The sequence below is a fragment of the Muntiacus reevesi genome, chromosome X, assembly GCF_963930625.1.
Source record: "Muntiacus reevesi chromosome X, mMunRee1.1, whole genome shotgun sequence".
In the NCBI taxonomy this organism is placed as follows: domain Eukaryota; kingdom Metazoa; phylum Chordata; class Mammalia; order Artiodactyla; family Cervidae; genus Muntiacus; species Muntiacus reevesi.
In genome coordinates, this window is record NC_089271.1 from 634,560 (window position 1) to 661,392 (window position 26,833).

The 26,833-nt window shown below is 53.5% G+C and overlaps 1 protein-coding gene across 1 annotated transcript in view; it reads right to left on the reverse strand.

Moving 5' to 3' along the window:
* Positions 1-5,188: 5,188 nt before the first annotated feature.
* Positions 5,189-26,833, reverse strand: part of P2RY8 (P2Y receptor family member 8) — a 57,303-nt gene continuing 35,658 nt past the window's right edge. The window contains exon 2 of the mRNA XM_065916464.1: positions 5,189-7,406. Coding sequence (XP_065772536.1) covers positions 6,283-7,347 — 1,065 coding nt within the window. The 5' untranslated portion in view covers positions 7,348-7,406 and the 3' untranslated portion in view covers positions 5,189-6,282. The remainder of the gene's footprint in view (positions 7,407-26,833) is intronic.

Here is a 26,833-nt window from a genome sequence, read left to right on the forward strand (position 1 = left end):
ACCAATGAAACCCCGCCTCGGCCCGCACAGGCCCCGCCCCAGACCTCCCCACCAATGAAACCCCGCCTCGGCCCGCACGGGCCCCGCCCCAGACCTCCCCACTATTAAGCCCCGCCCCGGCCTCTGGAGCCACGCCCAAGTCTCGCCACCACGGAAGCCCCGACCCAGGCCCGCCCACGGCCGGGCCTCACCACCAATGAAGCCCTCGCACAGGCCTCACCACCAACGAAGCCCCGCCTCGACACGCCCACGGCCCGGCCTCAGCACCAATGAAATCTCGTCCCAGGCCGGCCCGCAGCGAAGTCCCGCCCCGGCTACTGGAGCCACGCCCAAGCCCCTCCGTCCCAGGCCCCGCCCTCACCCGAGACTGGTGGGGCTCCGGCGGCGCTTCCGGGCCGGCCGCGAGCTAAGCCCCGCCCACCCTCGAAGCCCCGCCCGCGGCAGCTGGGGATTCTTACCAGGCCCAGGCAGAGGGCGGGGCCCGGAGCCCGCAAGGCATCTTGGGAGCGCAGAGATGAGGGTTCCCGGGGCCCGATTGAGGGGAGGTGGGGTCCCCGGGGCCCGATGGGGGCGGAGACGGGGTCCCCGGCGCTTGATGGAGGGGAGGTGGGGGTCCCCGGGACTCGATGGGGGCGGAGACGGGGGTCCCCGGGGCCCGATGGAGGGGAGGTGGGGGTCCCCGGGACTCGATGGGGGCGGAGACGGGGGTCCCCGGGGCCCGATGGAGGGGAGGTGGGGGTCCCCGGGACTCGATGGGGGCGGAGACGGGGGTCCCCGGGGCCCGATGGAGGGGAGGTGGGGGTCCCCGGGGCCCGATGGAGGGAAGGTGGGGGTCCCCGGGACTCGATGGGGGCGGAGACGGGGGTCCCCGGGGCCCGATGGAGGGGAGGTGGGGTCCCCGGGGCCCGATGGAGGGGAGATGGGGTCCCCGGCGCTTGATGGGGCGGAGGTGGGGTCCCCGGAATGCAGTGCGGGTGTGTGGAGATGGGGTTTTTCGGGGCGCGGTGGTCTGTGCAGATGGTGGCCCCCGGAATGCAGTGGGGGGGTGCGCAGGTCCGCGGCCTGCGCTGGGGGTGCGGGCACTTGGCAGCCTAAGCGCTCTGACAATAGGGGCGGGAACGTTCATTTTCGCGGGGCTGCCCTGGGCGGCTGCAGCGCGTTCAGCAGCGGCTCTGGTCTGTATCCACTAGATGGCAATAGCTGCCCACTAGTGGTGACCACCCGGCCGTCCGCAGGCGCCCCGTCCGCTGGGGGACCGAGTCAGCCCTGGCTGTGCGCCCCGCTAGACAGGGCTGGAGAGGTGGGTGATGGACGGGCGGGTAGACATGATGGACGGGTGGATGGGTGGATGGGTATGATGGATGGATGGATGGATGGATGGATGGATAGATAGATAAATAGATGATAGATATGATGGACCGGCGGATAGATGTGATGGACGGATGGATGGGTGGATGGGTATGATGGATGGATGCATAGATAGATAAATAGATGATAGATATGATGGACCGGCGGATAGATGTGATGGACGGATGGATGGGTGGATGGAGGGATGGATGGATGGATATTTGATAGATATGATGGACCAGCGGATAGATGTGATGGACGGATGGATGGGTGGACGGGTATGATGGATGGATGGATGGATGGATGGAAAGATAAATAGATGATAGATATGATGGACGGGCGGATAGATGTGATGGACGGATGGATGAGGGGATGGGTATGATGGATGGATGGATGGATGGATATTTGATAGATGTGATGGACGGATGGATGGGTGGATGGGTATGATGGATGGGTGGATAGATGGATGGATGAATGGATAGATGGATGGATGAATGGATAGATGGATATGATGGATGGATGGATAGATGGATATGATAGATGATAGATATGATGGATGGATGGTTAGGCAGATAGATATGACGGATTGACAGATAAATAGATAGATCATAGATAGATATGATGGCTGGATGGATCGATAGATATGATGCATGGATAGATAGATAGATGATAGATATAATGGATGGATAAAGTGAATAGATGATTGCCAGATATAGATGGATGGATGGATAGGTAAATAGATAGATGATAGAAAAAACAGTTGGATGGATAGATAAGATGATTGATAGCTATAATGGATGGTTGCACTGTTGAATGGATGGATACATATACATTGATGTAGACAGATAAGTACGTGTTAGATAAGTGCTAGATAGCTAGATGAGGCACATTACATTATAGAAACCAACAGATCTGACTGACGGATGGTTGGATACATAGATGGATGATGAGAGATGACAGATAAGCAGTAAGAGTCTTGCCTGCTCGGGGATCTCTGCCCTACCACTGTCTGGGGCTGGATGAGTCTCTGGTGTGGGGCGTCCTGGGCCCTGTGGGGTGTGGAGCAGCTCTGGTCTCCTCCCACCACCCTCCAGGGGCAGCCCCTGCCCCCAGTGCCGAGAAGCAAAACGACCCCTGACTAATTCATACCACCTATATTTAAACTAATACATACCTTTGTGTTCATGGGACTGTATGTAAGAACCCGGGTCTCCTGCCTTGCAGGCAGATTCTTTACCACTGCGCCCCCAGGGAAGCCTCTATATATATGGTATATCATGGAGTATGCTGTATATCGGGCTTCCCTGGTGGTTCAGACGGTAAAGAATCCGCCAGCAATGTGGGAGACCTGGGTTCAATCCCTGGGTTGGGAAGATCCCCTGGAGAAGGACATGGCAACCCACTCCAGTATTCTTGCCTGGAGAATCCCATGGTCGGAGAAGCCTGGTGGGCTACAGTCCATGGGGTCGCAAAGAGTCAGACACAGCTGAGCAGCTTAGCACGCATGACCCCTGTGTGGAGTTGGGATAAACTCTCCTTCGCTGGGTTAAATTGCCCCCTAGACTCCAGCAGCAGCCCCCGAAGATGCCTGTTCTGTTCAACACACAAGCCAAACATCTTGCTTGGGAAAAAAAAAAAAAATAGATGGTTTATTTTGAAGTTCTAGATTTAAAGAGCAGTTGTCACCATAGCATTGAAACCCTAAGAAGTCATTCCATCCTTCCGTGTTGGGTGAACACACAACGTCACAGGCACCCACTGGCCCCACAAAGAACCGACGTCACTGTTTCTCCAAGGATGGATCTGTGTTCCAATCTCATCCCCTTCCCCCTCACCCCACCCGAGACAGGGATGTGGCCAGGGGCGAGTGGCTGGAATTACAAGCCAGCCCGGCGTTTGGGGTTTATCCGAGACTCCCACAGCTGTGTTCTGACACATTCCATCCCCCTCAGGAACTATCATGCAGTTTGTTCATTTACATGCATTCCTGCTCTAGAGGCTTTTTAACAGCACTGAGAAATGTCAGTGAAATTACAGAAACACAGGTTTCCAAAGACACAGCAGACAGTGGGAAAAAACAATAAATCGATGTTTTCATCTGCCGATTTCCAGCAAACCCCATGACTTCAGTGTGGGTGTTTTAAAATAGGTTCAAGAAAAGAGATTTCATACTCTGACCACCGGATGTGAAGAGCTGACTCTGGGAAAGACCCTGATGCTGGGAAAGATTGAAGGCGGGAGGGGAAGGGGACGACAGAGGATGAGACGGTTGGATGGCATCACTCACTCGATGGACATGAGTTTGAGCAAACTCCGGGAGGTGGTGAAGGACAGGGAAGCCTGGCGTGCTGCAGTCCATGGGGGCGCAAAGAGTCAGACACGACTTAGTAACTGAAGAAGACCAACACAGAGACACAGACAATATTATTAACATGCTGAAACAGAAGGAAATCCAGCCCTGGAATTTCTGCTGATCCGACAGGCGCCCCTCGGAAAGGTCGACATGTCCCTGAAGATGCTGTCGGACCCTCAGCAACTTCAGCGGAACCGGAGGTCCGTGGGACGCAGAAATCAGGGCGATGTCGGTGGCCCGAGGGGCTGGTGGTGACGATGGTGACAAAATATGACCTGAGCCCTCTGGGACCCAAAGGCTGGACGGACGTCACACCCATTGCGGATGGGGGTGGCGGTGGTGAGGGGCAGCGTTATCCGCTGCACCGGCTTCCTCCGAATTCAGACGGTGATGCTTCTTCTCAACTCAGCAAGAAGACGGTTCCGTGAGGGTGGTTTGAGGTTTTTCACAGCTTTTTAGCGTCAGACGCTGGAAGCCCACGCCCAGGACGTGGCTGCCACCGTCTTGCTGGGTCAGGGTTCTTCCGCCTCTGGACAGTTGTCGTGGTGACCTGGCTTTCTAGGCGCTCGGCTCTGGGAACAGTTGGGAAGAACAGGTGGACCACACGCTCATCCTGGGATGATCCGAGTCCCTGAAGCCAGCCCTTCTCCCGCTGCCCGTGGACACACGTCCGTTCTGGGCTGGGTGGCATGTCTGGCCAGCATTCTGAAAGCACCAAGCAGTGGGTCTCTGCCCTGTGCAAACACTGCGGACGGGCTTGGACACTCTCCTCTGTGGGGGCCTCCCGTGGTGGGGGTGGGAATGGGTGGGACCCCCCAGGCAAGTCCTTCTCCCCGCCAAGAGCTTGGATGGCACTATACAGATCCCGCCCGGGAGCCAGCGCCAGGTACTGTGGCCCCGAGAATCACCTGGCCAGTGGCCAGAGGCCCAGTCTCAGAATCTCAGACTGCAGGGGTCTCCTAGGGCGACCGTAACAGTTCTACAAATGAGGGATCCCAGACAGGCATCCATCTGCCCCCAGTCCTGGGGCCCAGACGTCTGGGGTCAAGGGGTCCCAGGGCTCAGCTCCCTGCAGAGGCTCCAGGGGAGGGTCCTCCCCGCCTCTTCCAGCTTCTGAGGGCTCCAGGCGTCCATCCCTGGGCTGGTGGCCGCCTCCCTCCCGTCTCCGCCTGCATCTCCACACAGCTTCTCCTCTGTGTCCATGTCTCTCTCCTTCTGTGTCTTAAAAGGACCCTGTCTGGGGGTCTAGGGCCACCCTGATCCTGTAGGTCGCACTCTGACATTCCGGGCAGACATGGATTTGTGGGGCTGGGACACCACCCACTCCGCCACATGCGTGTCTGCTTCTCATTCCCAAGCAACGACGTCAGGGGACAAACTGCTCCCGTAACATCGGCTCACAGTCCCACCAGCATCTCTGAAGTCCGGGGCGGGGGAATGTCCCCCGCTTTGCAGCCGCCCCGCCCTGGGGGTCTCCCCAAGCCCCTCCCCGCTGGCCCCTGCCAGGTCCCACCTTACAGGCTTCAAGGCTGTTTTCTGCGCCTCCCCAACCCCCGCCGAGGGAACCCTGAACTCATCCTACGCTTCTCCCTGTGATGCCGGGAGGTTATTTCAGGCAGACCCTGACAACCTGCTGTCTCAGCATCCCGGGCACTCCAGGAACTGGGGTCCATCATCTTTTCAAAACCGCACAGCTGCGGAGGGCTGCTGTGGGCTCGTGTGCTCCGTGGTCTAGCCCGGCCCCCAAAGGATCGCAGCGGTCAGACCAGGAGCCACCGCAGACCCCTGGAGGACCTGCCGTGGCTGGGGGTGCTCGGTGGGCAGAGAAGCGGCCGGGGGAGACCCCCCCGGAGGCAAGCTGCAGCCCGAGGCACTCGAGGGAGACACAGCCGTAGCAACATAAAAGGACCACCCTCAGCAACTTCACGTGCACCCGGAGACCCTCGGTCCACACCTCCTGGATCCTTCCCGTCTGGCGGCCGCCGCTTGTGGACGTTTAAGTACAAGTTTGGCTTCCTGGTGGCTTAGCTGGTAGAGAATCTGCTTGCAATGCAGGCGGGCCCGGTTTGATTCTTGGGCTGGCCAAGATCCCTTGGAGAAGGGACAGGCTACCCACTGCAGTATTCTTGGGCTTCCCTGCTGGCTCAGCTGGTCAAGATCCTGCCTGCAATGCAGGAGACCTGGGTTCGATCCCTGGGTTGGAAGATGCCTTGGAGAAGGGGACGGGCTATCCACTCCAGTATTCTGGCCTGGAGAATTCTATGGACTGTATAGTCCATGGGGTTGCAGAGTCAGAGAACTGAGCGACTTGCACTCGTTCAGGTCGAAGCTGAGCCCCCGACAGCAACCCAGCACAGCTGACCCTGGCGTTTGCAGCCTCCGATGGTAGTGGTGGTGAGGGGGACCAGTTGATGTCTCCAGGTTCCGTGAGACCCCAGAGCACCGGGCCCTAAAGGGGCCCGTCCAGCGCGGTCCGGGTGAATCCCAGTGCGCCCGGAGCGACCGAAAACAGGCCGAAAAGCCCCCTGCTGTCCCTCAACAACCCCTCTGCCCCCCCAACTCGCGACGAGGGGGCGCCTGTCTCAGAACACGCTCTCCTGCCGCCTCACGCTGGGCCTCTCGGGCGCCTCCTGCCCGTCCACGGAGCGCGCGGACAGGGTCCGCCCGGAGAAGAGGCTCTCGCGGCGGCTGTCGGGGCTGTCGGCGGCGGGCAGCGGGCCGTAGCCCAGGTAGTCGCGGAGGCGCAGCTGGAACTCGCTGGAGGCGAAGTAGTAGACGAAGGGGTCCAGGCAGTTGTTGAGGCAGCTGAGGCAGAGCGTGAGCTTGTAGATGTGGTAGTAGCTGCGGCCCAGGAAGAGCCGGCTGACCATGTGCACCAGCAGCACGAAGTTGTTGGGCGCGAAGCAGGCCACGAAGGCGAGCAGCACCACGGCGGCCAGGCAGACGGCGCGGCGCCGCTGCGCGCGGCCGTGGCGGTCGGCGGAGCGCAGCAGCGTGAGGATGGTGGCCGTGTAGCAGGCCACGGTGACCACGAAGGGGATGAGGAAGAGCAGGACGAAGAGCGTGAAGAGGAAGGCGGCCCACATGGCCACGCTGGGCAGCATGGTGGACTTGAGCACGTCGAAGCAGGTGACGATGCCCAGCGCCTCCACGGCGTAGGTGAGGTCGGTGCGCGCCAGCGGGGACAGCGCGACCAGCAGCAGCAGCCAGGTGGCGGCGCAGGCGGCCAGCGCGTAGCGGCGGCGGCGCCAGCGCGCGGAGGCCAGCGGGTAGACGACGCCCAGGAAGCGGTCCACGCTGATGCAGGTCATGGTGAGGATGGAGGAGTACATGTTGGCGTAGAAGGCGACGGTGACGGCGTTGCAGAGCACCACGCCGAACACCCAGTGGTTGCCGTTGCAGTGGTAGTAGATCTGGAAGGGCAGCACGCAGGCCAGCATGAGGTCCGTGACGCTCAGGTTGATCATGAAGATGACGGACGGCGTCTTGGGCCCGATGTGCCGGCAGAGCACCCAGAGCGAGAAGAGGTTGCCGGGGATGCTGACCAGCGCCACCAGCGAGTACACCGCCGGCAGCACCACCGCGATGGCCGGGTCCCGCAGCATCAGGATGGTGGCGTTGTCCGGGCGCGTCACGTTCATGTCCATGCTGCGGCCGCGGCGGGGCGGGGGCCGCGGCGGGCGGTCTCCGGGCGGGGGCTGCCGATCTGCAAGGCAAGGCGGGAAGGTGAGAGGCGCGGCGGGGCCGGGCGTCCTGGGAGAGCGGGGACAGGCCCGAGCGCCGGGGGTGCGCGCACACGTTCCTGGGAGCGCGGACGACGTGTGGGATGTGCGCATGGGATGGAGGCACACACGTTACACATACGGATGTGCGTGACACACACCACCTTGTCTGCGTGCATCTATGCGTGTGATATGCACACACACACCATGTTCCGTGTGTATGTCTATGTATGTGATATATATATATACACACACACCATAGTCCATGTGCATATCTGTGTATGTGATATATACACACACACCATAGTCCATGTGTATATCTATGCATGTGATATATACACACACACCATGTTCCGTGTGTATGTCTATGTATGTGATATATACACACACCATATTCTGTGTGTATATGTATATATGTGATATATACACACACACCACAGTCCATGTGTACATCTATGCATGTGATGTATACACACACACCATGTTCCGTGTGTATGTCTATGTATGTGATATATACACACACACCATAGTCCATGGGTATATCTATGTATGTGATATATATACACACACACCATATTCCGTGTGTATATCTATGTATGTGATATATACACACACACCACATTGTATGTATATATCTATATATGTGATATATACACACACACCATATTCCATGTGTATATGTGTATATATGTGATATATAAACACACACCATATTCCATGTGTATATGTATATATATGTGATATATATACACACACCATATTGTATGTATATATCTATATATATGTGATGTATACACACACACAACATATTCCATGTGTATATGTATATATATATGACATATACACACATTACATCATATGTATATATGAGATATACACACACTATATTGTGTGTATATATGTACACATACATAAAATATGCACACACCATATTGCATGTATATGTGTATATGTGATATTTACACACTATATTCTATATATATATTTTTATATGTGATATATATACACACACCATATTGCATGTATAGATGTATATACGTGTGATATAGCCACACACACCATATTGCATGTATAGATGTATATACATGTGATATAGCCACACACACCATATTGCATGTATAGATGTATATACGTGTGATATAGCCACACACACCATATTGCATGTATGTGAAAAAAGTGAACGTCCCTCAGTCGAGTCCAGCTCTCTGCGACGCCATGGATTACACAGTCCATGGAAGTCTGCAGGCCAGAGCACTGGAGTGGGTAGCCTCTCCCTCCTCCAGATCTTCCCAACCCAGGGATCGAACCCAGGTCTCCCACACTGCAGGCAGAGTCTTCACCTGCAGAATACTCTTTACCTGAGCCACCAGGGAAGTCCACTGCATGTATATATGTGTGTGTATATGTGTGTGTGTGTGTCTATACATAACACACAGATATAAATCTTATGGTATACACATGCATGTGTATGCATGTATATAAACACATATATATTCAACTGTGGGCTTCTCTAGTGGCTTAGATGCCAAAGAATCTGCCTGCAATGCAGGAGACCTCGGTTCAACCCCTGGGTCGGGAAGATCCCCTGGAGGAGGGCATGGCAACCCCGTCCAGTGCTCTTGCCTGCAGAATCCCACGGACAGAGGGGCCTGGTGGGCTACAGTCCATGGGGTCACAAACAGTCAGACACGACTGAATGACTTCGCCTGGGGCGCTAAACGCCCCGGAGCCTGACTGGAAGTGCCAGCCTGCTGGAGACGGTGAGTTCTGAGCTGACTCCTGCTGCTGGAACCTGAAACTTTGCACTCTTGAACTTCTGTTTTTTCCTGCTGACCTTCCTCCCCGCTCAAAACAGAGAAGTCCCCGGAGCTGCTTGCACACCTTGCTCATGACCGGCCGGCCCCTCAAACTCACAGAGAGAAAGGGGCCCCGTGGCCCAGGGGAGAAGCAATTCCTGGGGCTGCCTGCCCCCGCCTTCTGGACACAGTGGGTTCCAAGTGTGACTTTCTTTGTCTTTTCTTATGTAAATGCAACCCAAAGGCAGCTCGCAGTTCATCTCCCTTGGTTTTTCAAAGTCTGGGGGATGGTTTAGTTACCTCTTTGCTCAGTCCTTCAGTCATGTCGGACTCTGCAACCCCATGGACTGTACCCCGCCAGCTTCCTCTGTCAATGGGGTTTTCCAGGCAAGTATAGTGGAGTGGGCTGCCATGCCCTCCTCCAGGGGATCTTCCCGACCCAGGGATCAAACCCGGGTCTCCCGCATTGCAGGTGCATTCTTTACTGTCTCAGCCACCTGGCGAAGTTGCTATTTTTCGTGGCTGAAGTTGTCACTTCTGTTTTTGACCGCGCGCGCGTGTGTGCGTGCGCGTGTGTGTGTGTGTGCGCGCGCCTGATATCTGGGCTCCAGAAATCAGGGCGTGGGGCTCAGCTGGGCAATAGGGTGCCACCCCCGTTATAGCTCAGGCCCGGAAGACGCCCCCTGGCTCACGTGCGCCTTGCAGTTGGACACCTGCCGCGCGGTCCGGAGAGGGCGTCCATCCCCCAGGGGCTCTGTTGGCAGGAATCATGGTCCCTGAGTCGCCGGCGAAGCCAGCACGCGCGGCCCTTCAACGCTGAGGGCATGGCAGCTCCCCTTTCAGGCGCTGGCGTCGCGGACATCTGTGCGTTCCTCCGCAGGAGATCTAACATCTGCGGTGGGGGTGTGCCGAACGAGGTTCCTCAAACCCATTTAAAAATGGCCCGGGTTTCGCTTTGAGTAGGAAAACTTTCCGCGCCACTAGCTCACGGCCAGGTGCGACCTTACAGTTATGGTTGGGGGGGAGTGCCACCCCACACATCACGGCCCCCCATCTACATCCACCTTTGGGGTTCAGGAGCAGAAGGGACCCGGACGTCTCAGGATTGCACGTGGAGGCCGTGGAGAGGAGAGAGCTCTCTGATCTGCAGGGGAAAGGGGAACTCGTGGAGGGACGGGGCTGGGGGTGACCAGGAGGCTATTGCGTGTCCACAGTCGTGTGGGGGGCGGGATCTGAGTAGATGGGGGAACGGGTTGCAGAGAGCTGCAGCTAGAAAGCCCAGCCTCCCCCGTCGAGTGGCATTGGGGGGCGGGGAGCCTGCTGGGGGCTCCCCTGGGGGCTCAGATGGTCAAGAATCTCCCTGCAATGAAGGAGACCTGGGTTCGATCCCTGGGTGGGGAAGATCCCCTGGAGGAGGGCATGGTAACCCGCTCCAGTGTTCTTGCCTGGAGCATCCCACGGACAGAGGAGCCTGGCGGGGCTACAGTCCACGGGGTCGCAGAGAGTCGGGCGACGCCGCGGCTAGCACGCTTTTCCACTTCTGCCCTGTGATGACTCCCCCCCCACCCTCCTTCCCCCGGATCTGTCGTAACCTCCCGGTGGGAGCTTCAAAAGAGACTTCATTTGCATAACACAGCGGCTGGCCCCCGCAGAGAAGCCACGTGGGCGTCCGGGAGGCCTCGGTCTGCACCCCGAAGCTGCCGCCTCCCCCCCACCAGCCCCCAGGGGCCCCCCCAAGCTTTCACCTGTGCCCGTCTCGGGGACCGGGCAGGCAGCCCCTTCCCCTGCAGCGCGGCGACGCACGGCTGATTCATAAAGAAATCACCTCCAACAGATGCGGCCGGCTCGCAAAGCCGCGGGCGGGCGGGCGCGGCGGACGAGTCGGGGGTGGGGGGTGGAAGTGGCGTGAAATGAGCCAGAAACGGTTGCTGGCGGCCGCAAGACGCTCCCCCCGGGGCGCTGGGCGGGCAGAGGCGGCTCTTTGCCAGAGGCACGGGGCAGCCTGGAGGCTTGGGGGCCGCAGGGGGCCGGGTGGGGTAGAGGTTCTGCCGGAAGCTGCACGCGGGTGTCACACACAAGCTCGCAGAGAGCTGCAGCCGGTCCGTCCTTGGCTCCCGGGTGCCCCCCGCCCGCCCCCATCCCCGTCGACCTCTCTTCTTAAGGGCTTTAAGGAGCCGCCAGGAAAACATCATCAAGATCACCTCTGCAAAGCTGACATACAGGTGCGGGCGTTAGCCCCTCAGTCGTGGCCGACTCTCTGCGACCCCCCTGGACTGTAGCTCACCAGGCCCCGGCGTCCAAGGCGTTCTCCAACTGAGAACACTGGAGTGGGCGGCCACACCCTCCTCCAGGGGATCTTCCCAACCCAGGGATCTAACCTGGGTCTCCTGCATTGCAGGCGGATTCTTGCCCATCTGGGCCACCAGGGACACAGCGGTGGTTTCTCATATGTTTGCAAAGAGATGCAACCAGTTCCATCACGCAATCCCAGAACGTCCTCATCGCCTTGAAAAGAAACCCTGCACGCCCAGGCCGTCACCCCCCAATTCCCTCTCCCAATGCATTCGGATACACGTTTAAAAACGGAGCTCAGATTCACCTATCGTACAGTTCACCATGTTGAAAGTGGAGGACTCTGCGTTACGGGGCAGGGCTTGCCGGCTTTCACGACCATCATCTCTGTCTGGTTCCAGACATGTTCATCCCCCTCACAAGGAGATGCTGTACCCTTAAGAGTTCCCACATCTTCCCAGCCCCTGGTGGGCCGTGTGAGTCTGTGGGTTTGCCTGTTCAGGACGTTTTGTGTAAATGGAACCACACATCGTGTCTGCTTCTCTCACTGAGCAGTGTGTATTCAGGGTCCAGCCACGCTGTGGCCTGTGTCAGAGCCTCACTCCTTTTTCAGGGCTGCATAATATTCCATGTGCACATGGACTCCATGCTGTTTATCCACCCATCATCCATCCGTCCACCCACTCACTTATCTATCCATCCATCCATCCATCCACTCATTTATCCATTCATGCATCCAGCCATCCATCTATCCATGCATTATTCATCCATCCATCCATCCACCCACCACTTACCATCCATCTATCGTCCATCCACCCATCCATCTATCCATCCATCTATCCATCCATCATCCATTCAACCATCCATCCACTCATTTATCCATCCATGCATCCACCCATCCATCTATCCACGCATCATCCAACCATCATCCATCCAACCATCCATCCACTCATTTATCATCCATGCATCCACCCATCCAACTATCCATGCATCATCCATCCATCCATCCACCCACCACTTTCCCATTCATCTATCCATCCATCCATCCATCATCCATCCATCCACCCACTCACTTATCTATCCATCCATCCATCCATCCATCCACTCATTTATCCATCCATTCATCCACCCATCCATCTATCCACGCATCATCCATCCAACCATCCATCCACTCACTTATCATCCATGCATCCACCCATCCAACGATCCATGCATCATCCATCCATCCATCCACCCACCACTTTCCCATTCATCTATCCATCCATCCATCCATCATCCATCCATCCACCCACTCACTTATCTATCCATCCATCCATCCATCCATCCATCCACTCATTTATCCATCCATGCATCCACCCATCCATCTATCCATGCACCATCCATCCACCCACCACTTACCATCCATCTATCGTCCATCCACCCATCCATCTATCCATCCATCTATCCATCCATCATCCATCCAACCATCCATCCACTCATTTATCCATCCATGCATCCACCCATCCGTCTATCCATGCATCATCCATCCATCCACCCACTCACTTATCTATCCATCCATCCATCCATCCACTCATTTATCATCCATGCATCCACCCATCCATCTATCCATGCATCATCCATCCATCGATCCATCCATTCACCCACTCACTTATCTATTCATCCATCCATCCACTCATTTACCCATCCATTCATCCACCCATCCATCTATCCATGCATCATCCATCCATCATCCATCCAACCATCCATCCACTCATTTATCCATCCATGTATCCATCAATCCATGCACCCACCCACCCATCTATCCATCCATCATCCATCCACCCATCCATCCACCCATCCATCTATCCATCCATCCACCCATCATCCATCCAACCACTCATTTACCATCCATGTATCCATCGATCCATGCATCCACTCACCCATCTATCCATCCATTGTCCATCCACCCACCCATCTATCCATCCATCATCCATCTAACCATCCATCTATCCATCCATCCATCCTCTCACTTATCCATGCATCCATCCATCCATCATCCATCCATCCATCCATTCATCATCCATCCAACCATCCATCCACTTAGTTATCCATCCATGCATCCACCCATCCATCTATCCATGCATCATCCATCCATCCACCCACCCATCCATCTATCCATCCATCATCCATCCATCCACCCACCCATCCATCTATCCATCCATCCACCCATCATCCATCCAACCATCCATCCACTCATTTATCCATCCATGTATCCATCTATCCATGCATCCACCCACCCGTCTATCCATCCATCATCCATCCATCCATCCATCCATCCACTCAGTTATCCATCCATCCACCCATCCTTCCATCCACCCACTCACCCACCCATCGATCCATACATCATCCATCTATCCATCCACCCACTCACTCACTTATCCATCCAGCCAGCTAGTCAGCCACTCATCCATCCATCCATCCCTAGCTGCTAACACTTGCACCAAGCCCAGGACTCCCCTCCCCGCCCCCTCTGAAGGTCAGAGACACTCAGGACGGTGGTCCTTCTGCCTCTACTGAGGTGGGTCTTACTCAGGTGGGGTGAGTGAAAAGCGGCCTCAAGTCAAAGGGATTACTGCTCTTTAAGGACCTCCCCTGTGTCTTTTCAACAACAGCCCAAACTTCCCAAGCGCCGGGGGGTTCTCCTGGGGCTGAGCTCACAGCAGGGACCAAAAGGAAACCATGATCCAGCCCTTTGCAGTGTGGGCTGGCCTCTTTTCTGGGTTTCTTGGGGGGTCTTATGCCACCCAAGTCGTGGTGTTTTGTGGGGGCAGCTCTGGAAACCTCAGCCCCAAAGCATTCAAGGGCCACGGCTTCAGAGAGCTGGTGACGTCACAGAGTCCAAATGGATGGTGCCTTGTAGTCCACAGAATATTCTCTCCCAGGATGTTGTTGTGTGGTCGTTAAGTCGTGTCCGACCCTTTGCGATCCCATGGACTGTAGCCCCCCCACGATCCTCTGTCCATGGGATTCTCCAGGCAAGAATACTGGAGTGGGTTGCCATGCCTTCCTCCAGGGGATCTTCCCGACCCAGGAGGCCTGGGTCGAGAATCCTGGGATGACTTAACCACGCGGAGCTCACAGCTGCCTGGTGCAGGAAGGGCTGGGAAAAGGCAAGCTGTGAGGTCCTACCCACCCAGACCCTCAATGTCCTCATCTGTCGTATCACGGATGGAGACTCACCCTCTGAGGGTGGGCGTGGTGCCAAGGGATCTACTGACAGCGAAGCACGCTGTCAGCTGGGGCGTGTCCGTAAATACTGGCTAGATCAGTAACTAGGGGGATGTCCTGGACTGTCCTGACAGAGGGCCACAAACTGGAGGACTAGTGACAACAGACATCCATCCCCCCAGCCCTGGAGACCAGACATCTCAGGTCAAGGCGTCCCAGGGCTGAGCTCCCTGCAGGGGCTCCAGGGGAGGGTCCTTCCTACCTCTTCCAGCTTCTGGGGGCTCCAGTTCTCCATCCCTGGGCTGGTGGCTGCCTCCCTCCCGTCTCTGCCTGCGTCTCCACAGGGCTTCTCCTCTGTGTCCGTGTCTCTCCTCTTCTGTGTCTTATAAGGATGCTGTTGCTGGGTTTAGGGCCACACCCATCCAGGAGGACCTCGTCTCAGACCTTTCACTCCATCACCTCTGCAAAGACCCTGTTTCCTAATCATGCCCCGGCCTGAATTTGTGAGTGAGCATGAATCTTAGGGGGGCAGCCTTCAACCCACCACACCACCCATTGAACAAAAGTCCTATGAGTAATTCAGCAAATAACAGGTGGATTTCTTCTGAAATTCAATCATGATACTTAATGCACTCTTCCAGAATGTTTTTTTGGGGGGCAATGTTTTTTAAATTAGTTTATAAATTTTAACTGGAGGCTAATCATTGTACAATATCCAGAATCTTTATGTAGATGCCCATCATCTATTGGCAGGATTTTAAAAAGGATCTTAGAGTCACCTACTGATGCAGTTTGTGGAAAGTCACTTGTCATTGCATTTAGGGCCACTTCATCCAGGAGGGGGCTTCCTGGGTGGCTCAACTGGTAAAGAATCTGCCTGCAATGCGGGAGACCTGGTTTCAATTCCTGGGTCGGGAAGATCCCCTGGAGAAGGGAAAGGCTACCCACTCCAGTTATTCTTGGGTTTCCCTGGTGGCTCAGCTGGTAAAGAATCTGCCTGCAATGCGGGAGACCTGGGTTCAGTCCCTGGGTGGGGAGGATCCCCTGGAGGAGGGAATGGCAACCCACTCCAGTATTCTGGCCTGGAGAATTCCACAGACTGAGGAGCCTGGAGGGCTACAGTCCGTGGTGTTGCAGAAAGTCGGATACGACTAAGCAACTCAGCTCAGCGCAGCTCAGCATGCAGGAGGGCCTCATGTCAGGCCCTTCCCTTCATCACATCTGCAGATACCACAGTTTTCTCCCCACTCATGGGTCCCAGGGGTCAGGATGTGGATACGTCTTTGCTGGCCCCCGCTCCAGGCATCAGCTAGCTTCAGCCTCATCCCCGCCAGCATCAGGGCTGAGTCACGAGTGCGGACAGAAGACTTTCCAAGCAGCAGATCCTGCAGAGGTGGGAGCTACACAAGGCTGCTTTGGAATCTGACCACCACGCCCAGACATTTGGGCCATTCCCTGCCGGGGACAGGGGTGTGTCATCAGTCTTGTGTGGGAGATCCTGCCCTCTTGCCCATGCCTCCGGGACCCAGGCGATGCTTGTGAACCTGCCCAGCAGAGGAAGCTGCGATGGGTTTTCTGGTTCACCCTGGGGGTAACCCAGAAGACACCGGAAACTCTGTGGCTGTCACGGGGGAATCGTGTCTCCCACTTCAAGTTCAGGTTGACGCTCTAACTCCTTGTAGGTAAAAGGATCCCCTTTGTTCCAAGGCGGGGGTAAGGTGGTGTCTTTGCAGATGTAATTCTTTAGGTTCACGTGAGGTCAATCTGGGCTTCCCAGCTGGCTCAGTGGGTAAAGAACCTGCCTGCAAGTGCAAGAGATTCGGGTTTGATCCCTGGGTCAGGAAGATCCCCTGGAGGAGGGCCTGGCAACCCACTCCAGGATTCCTGCTTGGAGCATCCCAAGGACAGAGGAGCCTGGCGGGCTGCAGTCCTTGGCATTGCAGAGAGTCGGACATGCCTGAAGTGACTGACCATGCATGACACCCTACTGGAGCGAGAGGAGAGATCTGAGTCTGCTATGACTGGTGTCCTTATAAAAAGGGGACGTTTAGGAGGATTTCCCTGGAGGTACAACAGTTGAGAATCTGCCTTCCAATGTAGGAGACACAGGTTCAATCCCTGGTGGGGGAATTAAGATTTCACCTGCCTTGGGGCAACTCGGCCTGAGAGCCGCAAGGACTGAGCCTTCAGACATCAACTAGAGTCTGAGCAGCCTGGAGCCCGTGAGCTGCAAGGGAGACCCTGCGTGCCACACCTAACACGCAATGCAGCGAAAAAGATGCAAATATTAAAAAGGTGGGGGGCATCTGGGGCAGGAGGGAGACGGCCAGGCAGAAATGGAGACAGAGGTGGAGAAGATACTTCAATAAGCCAAGGAACGCCAAGGATGGGCCAGAAAACACCCGAAGCTGAGACGAAATGACAAGTGAAAGTGTTAATCGCTTCAGTCGTGTCCGACCCTTTGCGACCCCGTGGACTGTAGCCCCACCAGGCCCCTCTGTCCGTGGGATGCTCCAGGCCTGGAACAGGCCAGATCCCTGCTCCAGGGGGATCGCCTGACCTGGGGATCAAACCTGCGTCTCCTGCGTTGGTAGGCGGGTTCGTGAGCATCTGAGGCACCGGAGAAGCGCAGAGGCTGGGAAGGAGGCGTGGGAAAGATTCACAGGCACACCCACCCTCTCAACACACAGTTTGACTTCAGGTCTCCAGACGTGAAAGGCCCTGAATCTGTGTTGTTCAAGCTCTGCTCCCAGTTAGGGGTGGGGAGGCGGTTTCCTTCCAGCAGCGCCAGGAAACAGACGCACAAGCGCAAAGCAGCAAAGAGTTTAGCTAATAGAGTACAGAAAGCCAGAGAGATCATCCTGCGAAATCAAAGAGGAGGAGGAATCTTGAAGGGCGTGAACGGTTGAGACAGCAGGAAGGACAGAGATGTGAGGACGTGGCCAACAGCCTCGCGGATCACTTGGCGGACGGTCACAGAAGTTAAAGATGTGAAAACTGCCCTCAGCGTGCCGTAAACACACGCCAAGGGGCATCCCTGAAAGTTCAGGGGTTAACAGTCCGCCTGGCGAAACCGCCTACATGGTTGCTGTAGGTGGGTGCAGCCGCTACGCAGAAAAGAAATGGACGTTCCTTAGAAAAGTAAACATAGACCTACTGTGTGATCCAGCCATCTCACCCCCGGGCAGGCATCCAGAGAAACACACGAGCTGAAAGCATGCACATACCCCAGTGTTCACTGCGGCGCTGTTTACGACAGCCGGGACATGGAAGCAACGGAGAGGTCTGTCCACAGAGGGACGGATGAAGACGATGTGGTTACGTGCACACAGTGGAGTATGCCTCAGCCATGAAAAGGAAGGAAATAATGCCATTCACACCAACAAGCGTGGACGCAGAGATTCCCCTACGGAGTGAAGTAAGTCAGACGGGCAAGGGGAAACATCTTTGACATCAATTACACGTGGAATCTAAAAAGATATGATGCAAATGAATCTACTTACAAAACAGAAGTAGGCTCAAAGACTTGGAAAATGAACTTATGGTTCCCAGGGGGGAAGGATGGAGGAAGGGGTAGTCGGGGAGTCTGGGATGGACATGGACACACGGCTGTATTTACCATGGAGAACCAGCAAGGACCTGCTGGACAGCACAGGGAACTCTGCTCAATACTCTGTAATAACCTGATGGTCACCAGGGGGAAGGATGGGGAAGGGACAGTCAGGGAGTCTGGGATGGACGTGGACACACGGCTGTATTTACCATGGAGAACCAGCAAGGACCTGCTGGACAGCACGGGGAAGTCTGCTCAATACTCTGTAATAACCTTATGGTTCCCAGGGGGAAGGATGGGGAAGGGATAGTTAGGGAGTCTGGGATGGACATGGACACACGGCTGTGTTTACCATGGAGAACCAGCAAGGACCTGCTGGACAGCACGGGGAACTCTGCTCAATACTCTGTAATAACCTTATGGTCACCAGGGGGAAGGATGGGGGAAGGGATAGTCAGGGAGTCTGGGATGGACATGGACACACGGCTGTGTTTAACATGGAGAACCAGCAAGGACCTGCTGGACAGCACGGGGAACTCTGCTCAATACTCTGTAATAACCTGATGGTCACCAGGGGGAAGGATGGGGGAAGGGACAGTCAGGGAGTCTGGGATGGACATGGACACACTGCTGTGTTTAACATGGAGAACCAGCAAGGACCTGCTGGACAGCACAGGGAACTCTGCTCAATACTCTGTGATAACCTGATGGTCACCAGGGGGAAGGATGGGGAAGGGACAGTCAGGGAGTCTGGGATGGACATGGACACACGGCTGTGTTTAACATGGAGAACCAGCAAGGACCTGCTGGACAGCACGGGGAACTCTGCTCAATACTCTGTAATAACCTGATGGTCACCAGGGGGAAGGATGGGGAAGGGACAGTCAGGGAGTCTGGGATGGACGTGGACACACGGCTGTGTTTACCATGGAGAACCAGCAAGGACCTGCTGGACAGCACGGGGAACTCTGCTCAATACTCTGTAATAACCTTATGGTTCCCAGGGGGAAGGATGGGGGAAGGGATAGTCAGGGAGTCTGGGATGGACATGGACACACGGCTGTGTTTAACATGGAGAACCAGCAAGGACCAGAGTTCCCCCAGCACGGGGAACTCTGCTCAATGTCACATGGCAGCCGGGATGGGAGGGGAGTTTGGGGGAGAATGGATGCGTGTATAAAGGCTGAGTCCCTTTGCTGTCCCCCTGAAACTATAACAACAGTGTGAATTGTTTATACACCAATAATAAAAACAGTTTGAAAAAAAATAAAGGAATCGGCCTTACAATGCAGGAGACGTGGGTCCGACCCTTGGTTGGGAAACTAAGATCGCATGTCCCACCGGGAAAGTTAGCCACGAGCCTCAAGCACGGAGCCTGAGTGTTACCACGAAAGATCCCATGTGTCACAACTAAGGCCCGACACAGCCAAACAGATCAATGTTAAAAAGAAACAGCTTGGACCGTGTTTTCCCTTCAGGACCACGGCCCGCCCCACAGCTGACCGCTGGGAGATGTCTGCTCGGTAGCATCCTTCCGGGCACATCTCAGTCTGCGTGAAACACACATTTCACACATGTACAGTGTGAAATGAGAGTATTTCCTGCCATATCAGTAAACTAGAAAGGTCACGGCCATCAGCAATTTCTGCCCTCCATGTGAGCTATGGTTTTTCCAGTAGTCACATATAGACCTGAGAGTTGGACCATAAAGAAAGCTGAGCACCGAAGAATTGATGTTTTCTAACTGTGGTGTTGGAGAAGACTCTTGAGAGTCCCTTGGACTGCAAGGAGATCCAACCAGTCCATCCTAAAGGAGATCAGTCCTGAGTATTCATTGGAAGGAGTGATGCTGAAGCTGAAACTCCAACACTTTGACCACCTGATGTGAAGAACTGACTCACTGGGAAAGGCCCTGATGCTGGGAAAGATTGAGGGCAGGAGGAGAAGGGGACGACAGAGGATGAGATGGTTGGATGGAATCACCAACTCGACGGACGTGAGTTTGAGTAAACTCTGGGAGATGGTGATGGACAGGGAGGCCTGACTTGCCGCGGTCCATGGGGTCGCAAAGAGTCGGACACGACTGACAGACCAAACAATGGCAAGGTAAACCAGGGACAGGATTTGCCCAGACAGCTGAGGTGCATTTGAAAGGAGTGAATTCAGTGAACCCAGAGGCTTGCATCCTCCCATAGGCAGAATGCTAAATTCCTTCACTGATGCCTGATCTTTGCTCTTCAGACCGCCTGCTCCTTTTCTTGCAAACTTGCATGCAGCCTCAATTCCCCCTCTTGCCTTCTTGCAGCAGTTTTCTCTGAGCTACTGAGATGCTGTCCCCTCCAGGCTCGGAGTCCTCAAATGGCCACCAAATAAAATAAGTCCTTTACTAATCTCTGGTTCATGACTATTTATTTTAGTCAACGACACTCACCCACACAGGCAAACGCTTTACCCTGCCTGCTGCACACATCGCCTGTCGTGACCTTCTCACTTTGAGCATTGAAGAACGTCTCCATCACATATATACAGTTTCTGTCTGCCATTTTCCACACTTGAATACGCAGTGGGTGTATCTCACCTTGCTCCCCAAGTTGTGGGCCCTCGAATGCATTGCCTGACCTTCTTACTCTGTTGACCACACACACCTAGGCAAGCATCTCTGTATATGGCTGTGATAACGTCTTCCAAAGCCCAGATTGTGGTTCAAATGGTGCAGAATCTGCCCCGCAGTGCAGGACACCTAGGTTTGATGCCAGGGTCAGGAAGATCCCCTGGAGGAGGGCACAGCAACCCATTCCAGAATTCTTGCCTGGAGAATCCCACGGACGGAGGAGCCTGGCGGGGCTACAGTCCACGGGGTGTCAAAGCCTCACGTCCTACGGAGCCGCCAACACACACACAGGCTTGCCGACACAAAGGCGACGCTCATTTTAAATTGAAAGCGTTATGTTAGTTAGAAAGGAAAATAGATCTCAAGCCAACCCTCCAGGCTTCCACCTTCGAAAACTAGAACAGGAGGATCCGCTTAAATCCCAAGGGAGTAGAAGAGAAGAGGTAATAAAAGTGACAGCCGGAAGCAGTGAAACGGAAAGAGGAAAGGAGAGGAAAGAAAAAGAAATCAAAAGCTGGGTCTCGGAAGAGATCGGGAAAATCAATAAACCTCTAGTCAGGCTAAGAGAAAAGAGAATGAGACCTAGTGAATCCGTATATGAACCCACTGGGGGAGGGTTGGTAGGATGAATTGGGAGATGGAGCTCACACATATACACTGCCGATATTCTGTATGAAGTAGGTAACTTATGAGCAGCTATTGTATCACACAGGGAGCTCTACTCACTGGTTTGTGGTGACCTAAATGGAAAGCAAAATCCAAGAAAAGGAGAGGACATCGGGATACGTATGGCCGATTCACTCGTTGTGATACATCGTTGTAAAGAAGCTGTACTCTAATTAAAACGACAAGAGACACAAAGAGAAGACACGAATCACAAAGATCTGCCACCAGAGACAGGCCGTCGCTGCAGATCCCTTGCTTAGCCGCTCAGTCGTGCCTGACTCTCTCTGACCCCACGGACTGTAAGCCCCGGCAGGCTCCTTGCCTGTGGGATTCTCCAGGCGAGAAAACCGGAGCGGGGAGGCAGGTTCAAGAGGGGAAGGAAGGTACGTATTCCTACGGCTGATTCGTGTTGCTATATGGCAGAAACCGAGACGATATTGTAAAGCAATTATCCTTCAATTAAACATAAATCAATTAGAATTAAAAAATAAATAAAAAGAATACTGGAGCGGGTTGCCCTTTCCAAAGACATTGAAGGAACCATCAAGCAATACGATGAAGAGTTGTACGCCCACAGATTTTATTACCTAGCTGAATCGGACCACATCCTTGACACAACCTGCTGAGACACACCAAAGACTAGACAGGCTATGAGAATCGGTCTGCGTTTATTAAAGAATAGAATCAATAATCAATAACTTCCCCCCCCCCCAAAAAAAGCACCACGCCCAGATGGACTTACTGATGATTTCTACCAGACACTTGAAGGATGGAATGGTACCAATTCTCTACGTTTTTGGTTCCCCCCCCCCAAGAAAATAGAAAAACAGCCACTATCACCCCCAGATCCTTCCCACACACGGTGACAATGTGAAGTTGCAGAAAGCAGAACCAGAGTGGGCTGGGGGAGAGGGCACTCACGTGTCACGCTGTCGACAACCACAGCCTGCCAGCAAGCTGTGTCATCGTTTCCATCTGAGGGGTGAGAGGTGTCCTGTCACCCAAGGCTCAAGTCACACCTCACATGGGGGGCCACAGAGGTCGAGCGTCTCTGTTGCTCTTTCCCGGTCTTGAGCGTCTCTCAGCTGGCACTTCCTCGGCGGAATGGCCTTGCCAATACAGAGCCAGACCCGCCCTTGGGTCACTCCAGTCCGTCTCATCAGCGTGACGGTAGCGGCTGCTTCTACACGATCGAGTGGCTCATATTCGTGCGGATCTGTTTCTGGGCAAGCTATTGTGCTTCCATTGTCTCTCTTCCACCCAAATCACACTGTCTTGTCTTAAAAAAATTATTTTTTATTGCAGTCGAGTTGCTTTATATTGCAGTATAGGACTTTTCCTGGTGGCTCAGCGGGTAGACAATCCGCCTGCAATGCGGGAAAGCTGGGTTCAATTCCTGGGTCAGGAGAACCCCCTGGAGAAGGGATAGGCTACCCGCTGCAGTGTTCTGTGACTTCCCTGCTGGCTCAGATGGTAAAGAATCCACCTGCAATGCAGGAGACCCGGGTTCGATGCCTGGGTTGGGAAGATTCCCCGGACGAGGGCATGGCACCCCACTCCAGTATTCTTGCCTGGAGAATCCCATGGACAGAGGAGCCTGGCGGGCCACAGTCCATGAGGTCGCAGAGAGTCAGACACGACTGGGTGACTAACCACAACTCATAGCTGCTTTAGAATGTTAGGGTACCTTCTTCTCTAGAGCAGAGTGAGTCAGCTATACATATAGAAATATCCCCTCTATTTTTTTGGGTTTCCTTCCCTTTTAGGTGAACACAGACTATGATTCTTCCTGTTCTCCAGCTTACCTGGGTATCTAACAATATAAAAAAAGCCTCAAAACTGCACAAACTGCAGTGAGTTAAAGATAAGGCTTTTGCACTCACAAAATATCACGTGCACTTTAGTTTTTAGGCTACTGATTCTTTTTTTCTCTTTCAGACTTTAAACTTTTTATTTTATATTGGGGTACAGCCGATGAACAAGGGTCCGCAGGGTCCTGGGTAGAGTTCTCTGTGCTATCCACTAGGTTCTCATTAGTTAGCTATTTTGTACATAATTTCAATGGAGTGTATTTTTCAATCCCAATCTCCCATATTTTTTTTGTTTAAAAAATTTTTTTATTTAAATTTTTTTTAATTTAAAGTTTTTTTTTTCCTGAAAGATAGTTGATTTACAATGTTATGCTGGTTTCTGTTGTAAAGTGAATCAGTTTTACATATATATATGTAAGATTTTTTTTTTATGTAAGATTTTTAAGATTCTTAAGATTTTAAGATTCTTTTCCCATATAGGTTATTAAGATTCTTTTTGAGATTCTTTTCCCATATAGGTTATTAAGATTCTTTTTGAGATTCTTTTCCCATATGGGTTATTAAGATTCTTTTTGAGATTCTTTTCCCATATTGGTTATTAAGATTCTTTTTGAGATTCTTTTCCCATATGGGTTATTAAGATTCTTCTAGCATATATGTTATTACAAAATATTGAGCAGAGTTCCCTGTGCTAGCCAGTAGGTTTGCTGACTATCTGTCTACACACAGTGCTGTCTACTTGTCCGGCCCAATCTCCCAGTTTAGGCCTCTCCATCCTCACAAGTTTCAGCATTTTTCCTATTCTGAATGGCTTGTGTTCGTATTAACGAAAGAATTTCAGTCGCTAGAAAGGAAAGAAAAGACTACCTGTGCTGTCCATACATATTTATAACTAACACATGTATTTGTCTTGATTACAAATAGGATCATAACCTCGGAAATTTGCAACTGTTTTTTTAAGCACTTTCATAAGAGCACAGAGTTGATTTACAATGTTGCATCAGTCCTCAGGGGTACAGCAGAGTGAAGCAGCGACACGTGTACGTATATCTCCCCTCTTTTTCAGATTCTTTTTTCCACGCTGGCCGTTACAGAGTGTTGAGTAGAGTTGCTTCTGCTAGACAGTAGGTTCCCATTAGGTATCTACTTTACATAACATCGTGTGTATTTGCAAACCACACTGTCTGGATCGGCTCTCGAAGTGGCTAACTCTGCTTTTCTCTCTGCGTCTTGTTCTGCCGACGCTGAATCACATCACTTTTTCTGGCGTATGTGCTGCCCCCGGCTATCTATCCACGAGGGGCAACTGTGACTCTTGTTGGTGGTGTCGGATGGGTGCAGTCGCATTTTGCATCTCTGAAGATGTTTTAAAGATCCACTTGGATCATTTTTTCAAGTGGGTCATTTTTTTTTTTCCTAAGTGCTTTGCTTTATGGAGTTTGTTACAATACTGCCTCTGTTTTATGTTTTGGCATTCTGGCCGAAAGGCATGTGGGAATTTAGCCCCCCCGACCAGGGATCGAACCCCACTCCCCCTGCACTGGAAGGCAAAGTCTTAAGCACTGGGCCCCTGAGGACATCTCGATATTTTGTATCTTTCAGTTCAGTTCAGATATTTTCTCTTTCAGTTCAGTTCAGTTCAGTCGCTCAGCCCTGTCTGACTCTTTGCGACCCCATGGACTGCAGCGCGCCAGGTCTCCCTGTCCATCACCAACTCCCAGAGCTTGCTCAAACTCATGTCCGTCGAGTTGGTGATGCCATCCAACCATCTCATCCTCTTTTTATCATTATCTTTAGGTTACAAAATCTTGGCACTATGTCATGTGTATTTCACACAGCTCAGGAGTACCTTCTATAACCAGTAACTAAAAAAAAATTTTTTTTTAAATTCCTTCTACTTTAAAATTTTTCTTACTTGGAAAAGAAATAAAATGACTGCTCCATAAGGAAGGTGGGATGTCCGTTCCCCAACCAGGGATGGAGCCCACTCGCCCTGCCGTGGAAGTGCACACTCTCAGGCACTGGGCCTCCAGGGAGTCCGACGTTTCTCTAGCTTTCTGTTGCCCAGGCCGCGTTGTAACCGTGCCATCACCCGCAGGGCCGGTCACCACGCCTGCCCTTGGCAGAGGCTCCGTGTCTGCCGAGCAAACGCACGATGAGATCCGAGAGAACCAGGCCGGAAGGAAAATGTCAAACTCTCGGGACGCAGGGGCGTCTGAGACGTCCCCGACTTGGCTGGCCCATCTGAACTCTGCTGTCTTCCCAGCTGGGGGCCGTCAGCCTTTGCCTGAAGATGCCTCTTTGGGGGCACTGGAGATATCCCTGCAATTCTAACACCTTTTATGAGGCGCAGATACTGACCGAGTGATTCTAGGCTCTAAATGCAAGTGCTAAGTCCGTTCAGTCGTGTCCAGCTCTTTGCGACCCCATGGACTGCAGCCCGCCAGGCTCCTCTGTCCATGGGACTCTCCAGGCAAGAACCCTGGAGTGGGTTGCTGTGACCTCCTCCAGGGGATCCTCCCCACCCAGGGACTGAACCTCGGTCTCCTGCATTGCAGGCAGATTCTTTACCATCTGTGCCTCCAGTGAAGCCCTTAGAGAGAGGCCAAAAGTCCAGAACAGCCAACACATGACTTAAGGAAAAGCAGAAAACGGGATCACTGACCCCACCTGACTTCAAAACTTAACTACGGTCATAAGCGGTACTAATTACAGTAGTGATACCATAATGTAGTAATAAAGCTACAGTAATCAAGACGGCGGGGGGAGGGGAATCAGAGGCACCAACTATCATCTATAAAATAAGCTTCCAGGAAACTATGTATAAAACAGATGAATTACTCAGAAACCGTGAGGAAGGCATGGCAACCCACTCCAGGGTTCTTGCCTGGAGAATCCACATGGACAGAGGAGCCTGGCGGGCTACAGCCCAGGGGGTCACAGACAGTCAGACACGATGGAGCAACAAAGATTTTCCCAGCTGACTCACTTTGATGTACAACAGAAAATCTAACGCCACATTGTAAAGCCACCACACTCCAGCGAGAAATCTGTCCTGAACGTTCACTGGAGTGATTGATGCTGAAGCTGAAACACCAGTACTTTGGCCGCCTGATGCAGATAACTGAATCGCTGGAAAAGACCCTGAGGCTGAGAAAGATTGAGGGCAGGAGGAGAAGGGGATGACAGAGGATGAGATGGGTGGACGGCATCACCGACTCGATGGACCTGAGTTTGAGTAAACTCCGGGAGTTGGTGATGGACAGGGAGGCCTGGCGTGCTGCAGTCCATGGGGTCACAAAGAGTCGAACCCGACTGAGCGACTGAACTGAGGAAATAATTCTAAAAATGTTGGGGAAGATACAAAAAAAATAAGCTACAAACACATATTGTGCAGCACAGGTAATACAGCCAATATTTTATAGTAGCTGTCAAGGGAGCATAGTCTTCAAAAACTGTGAATCACTAGATTGTA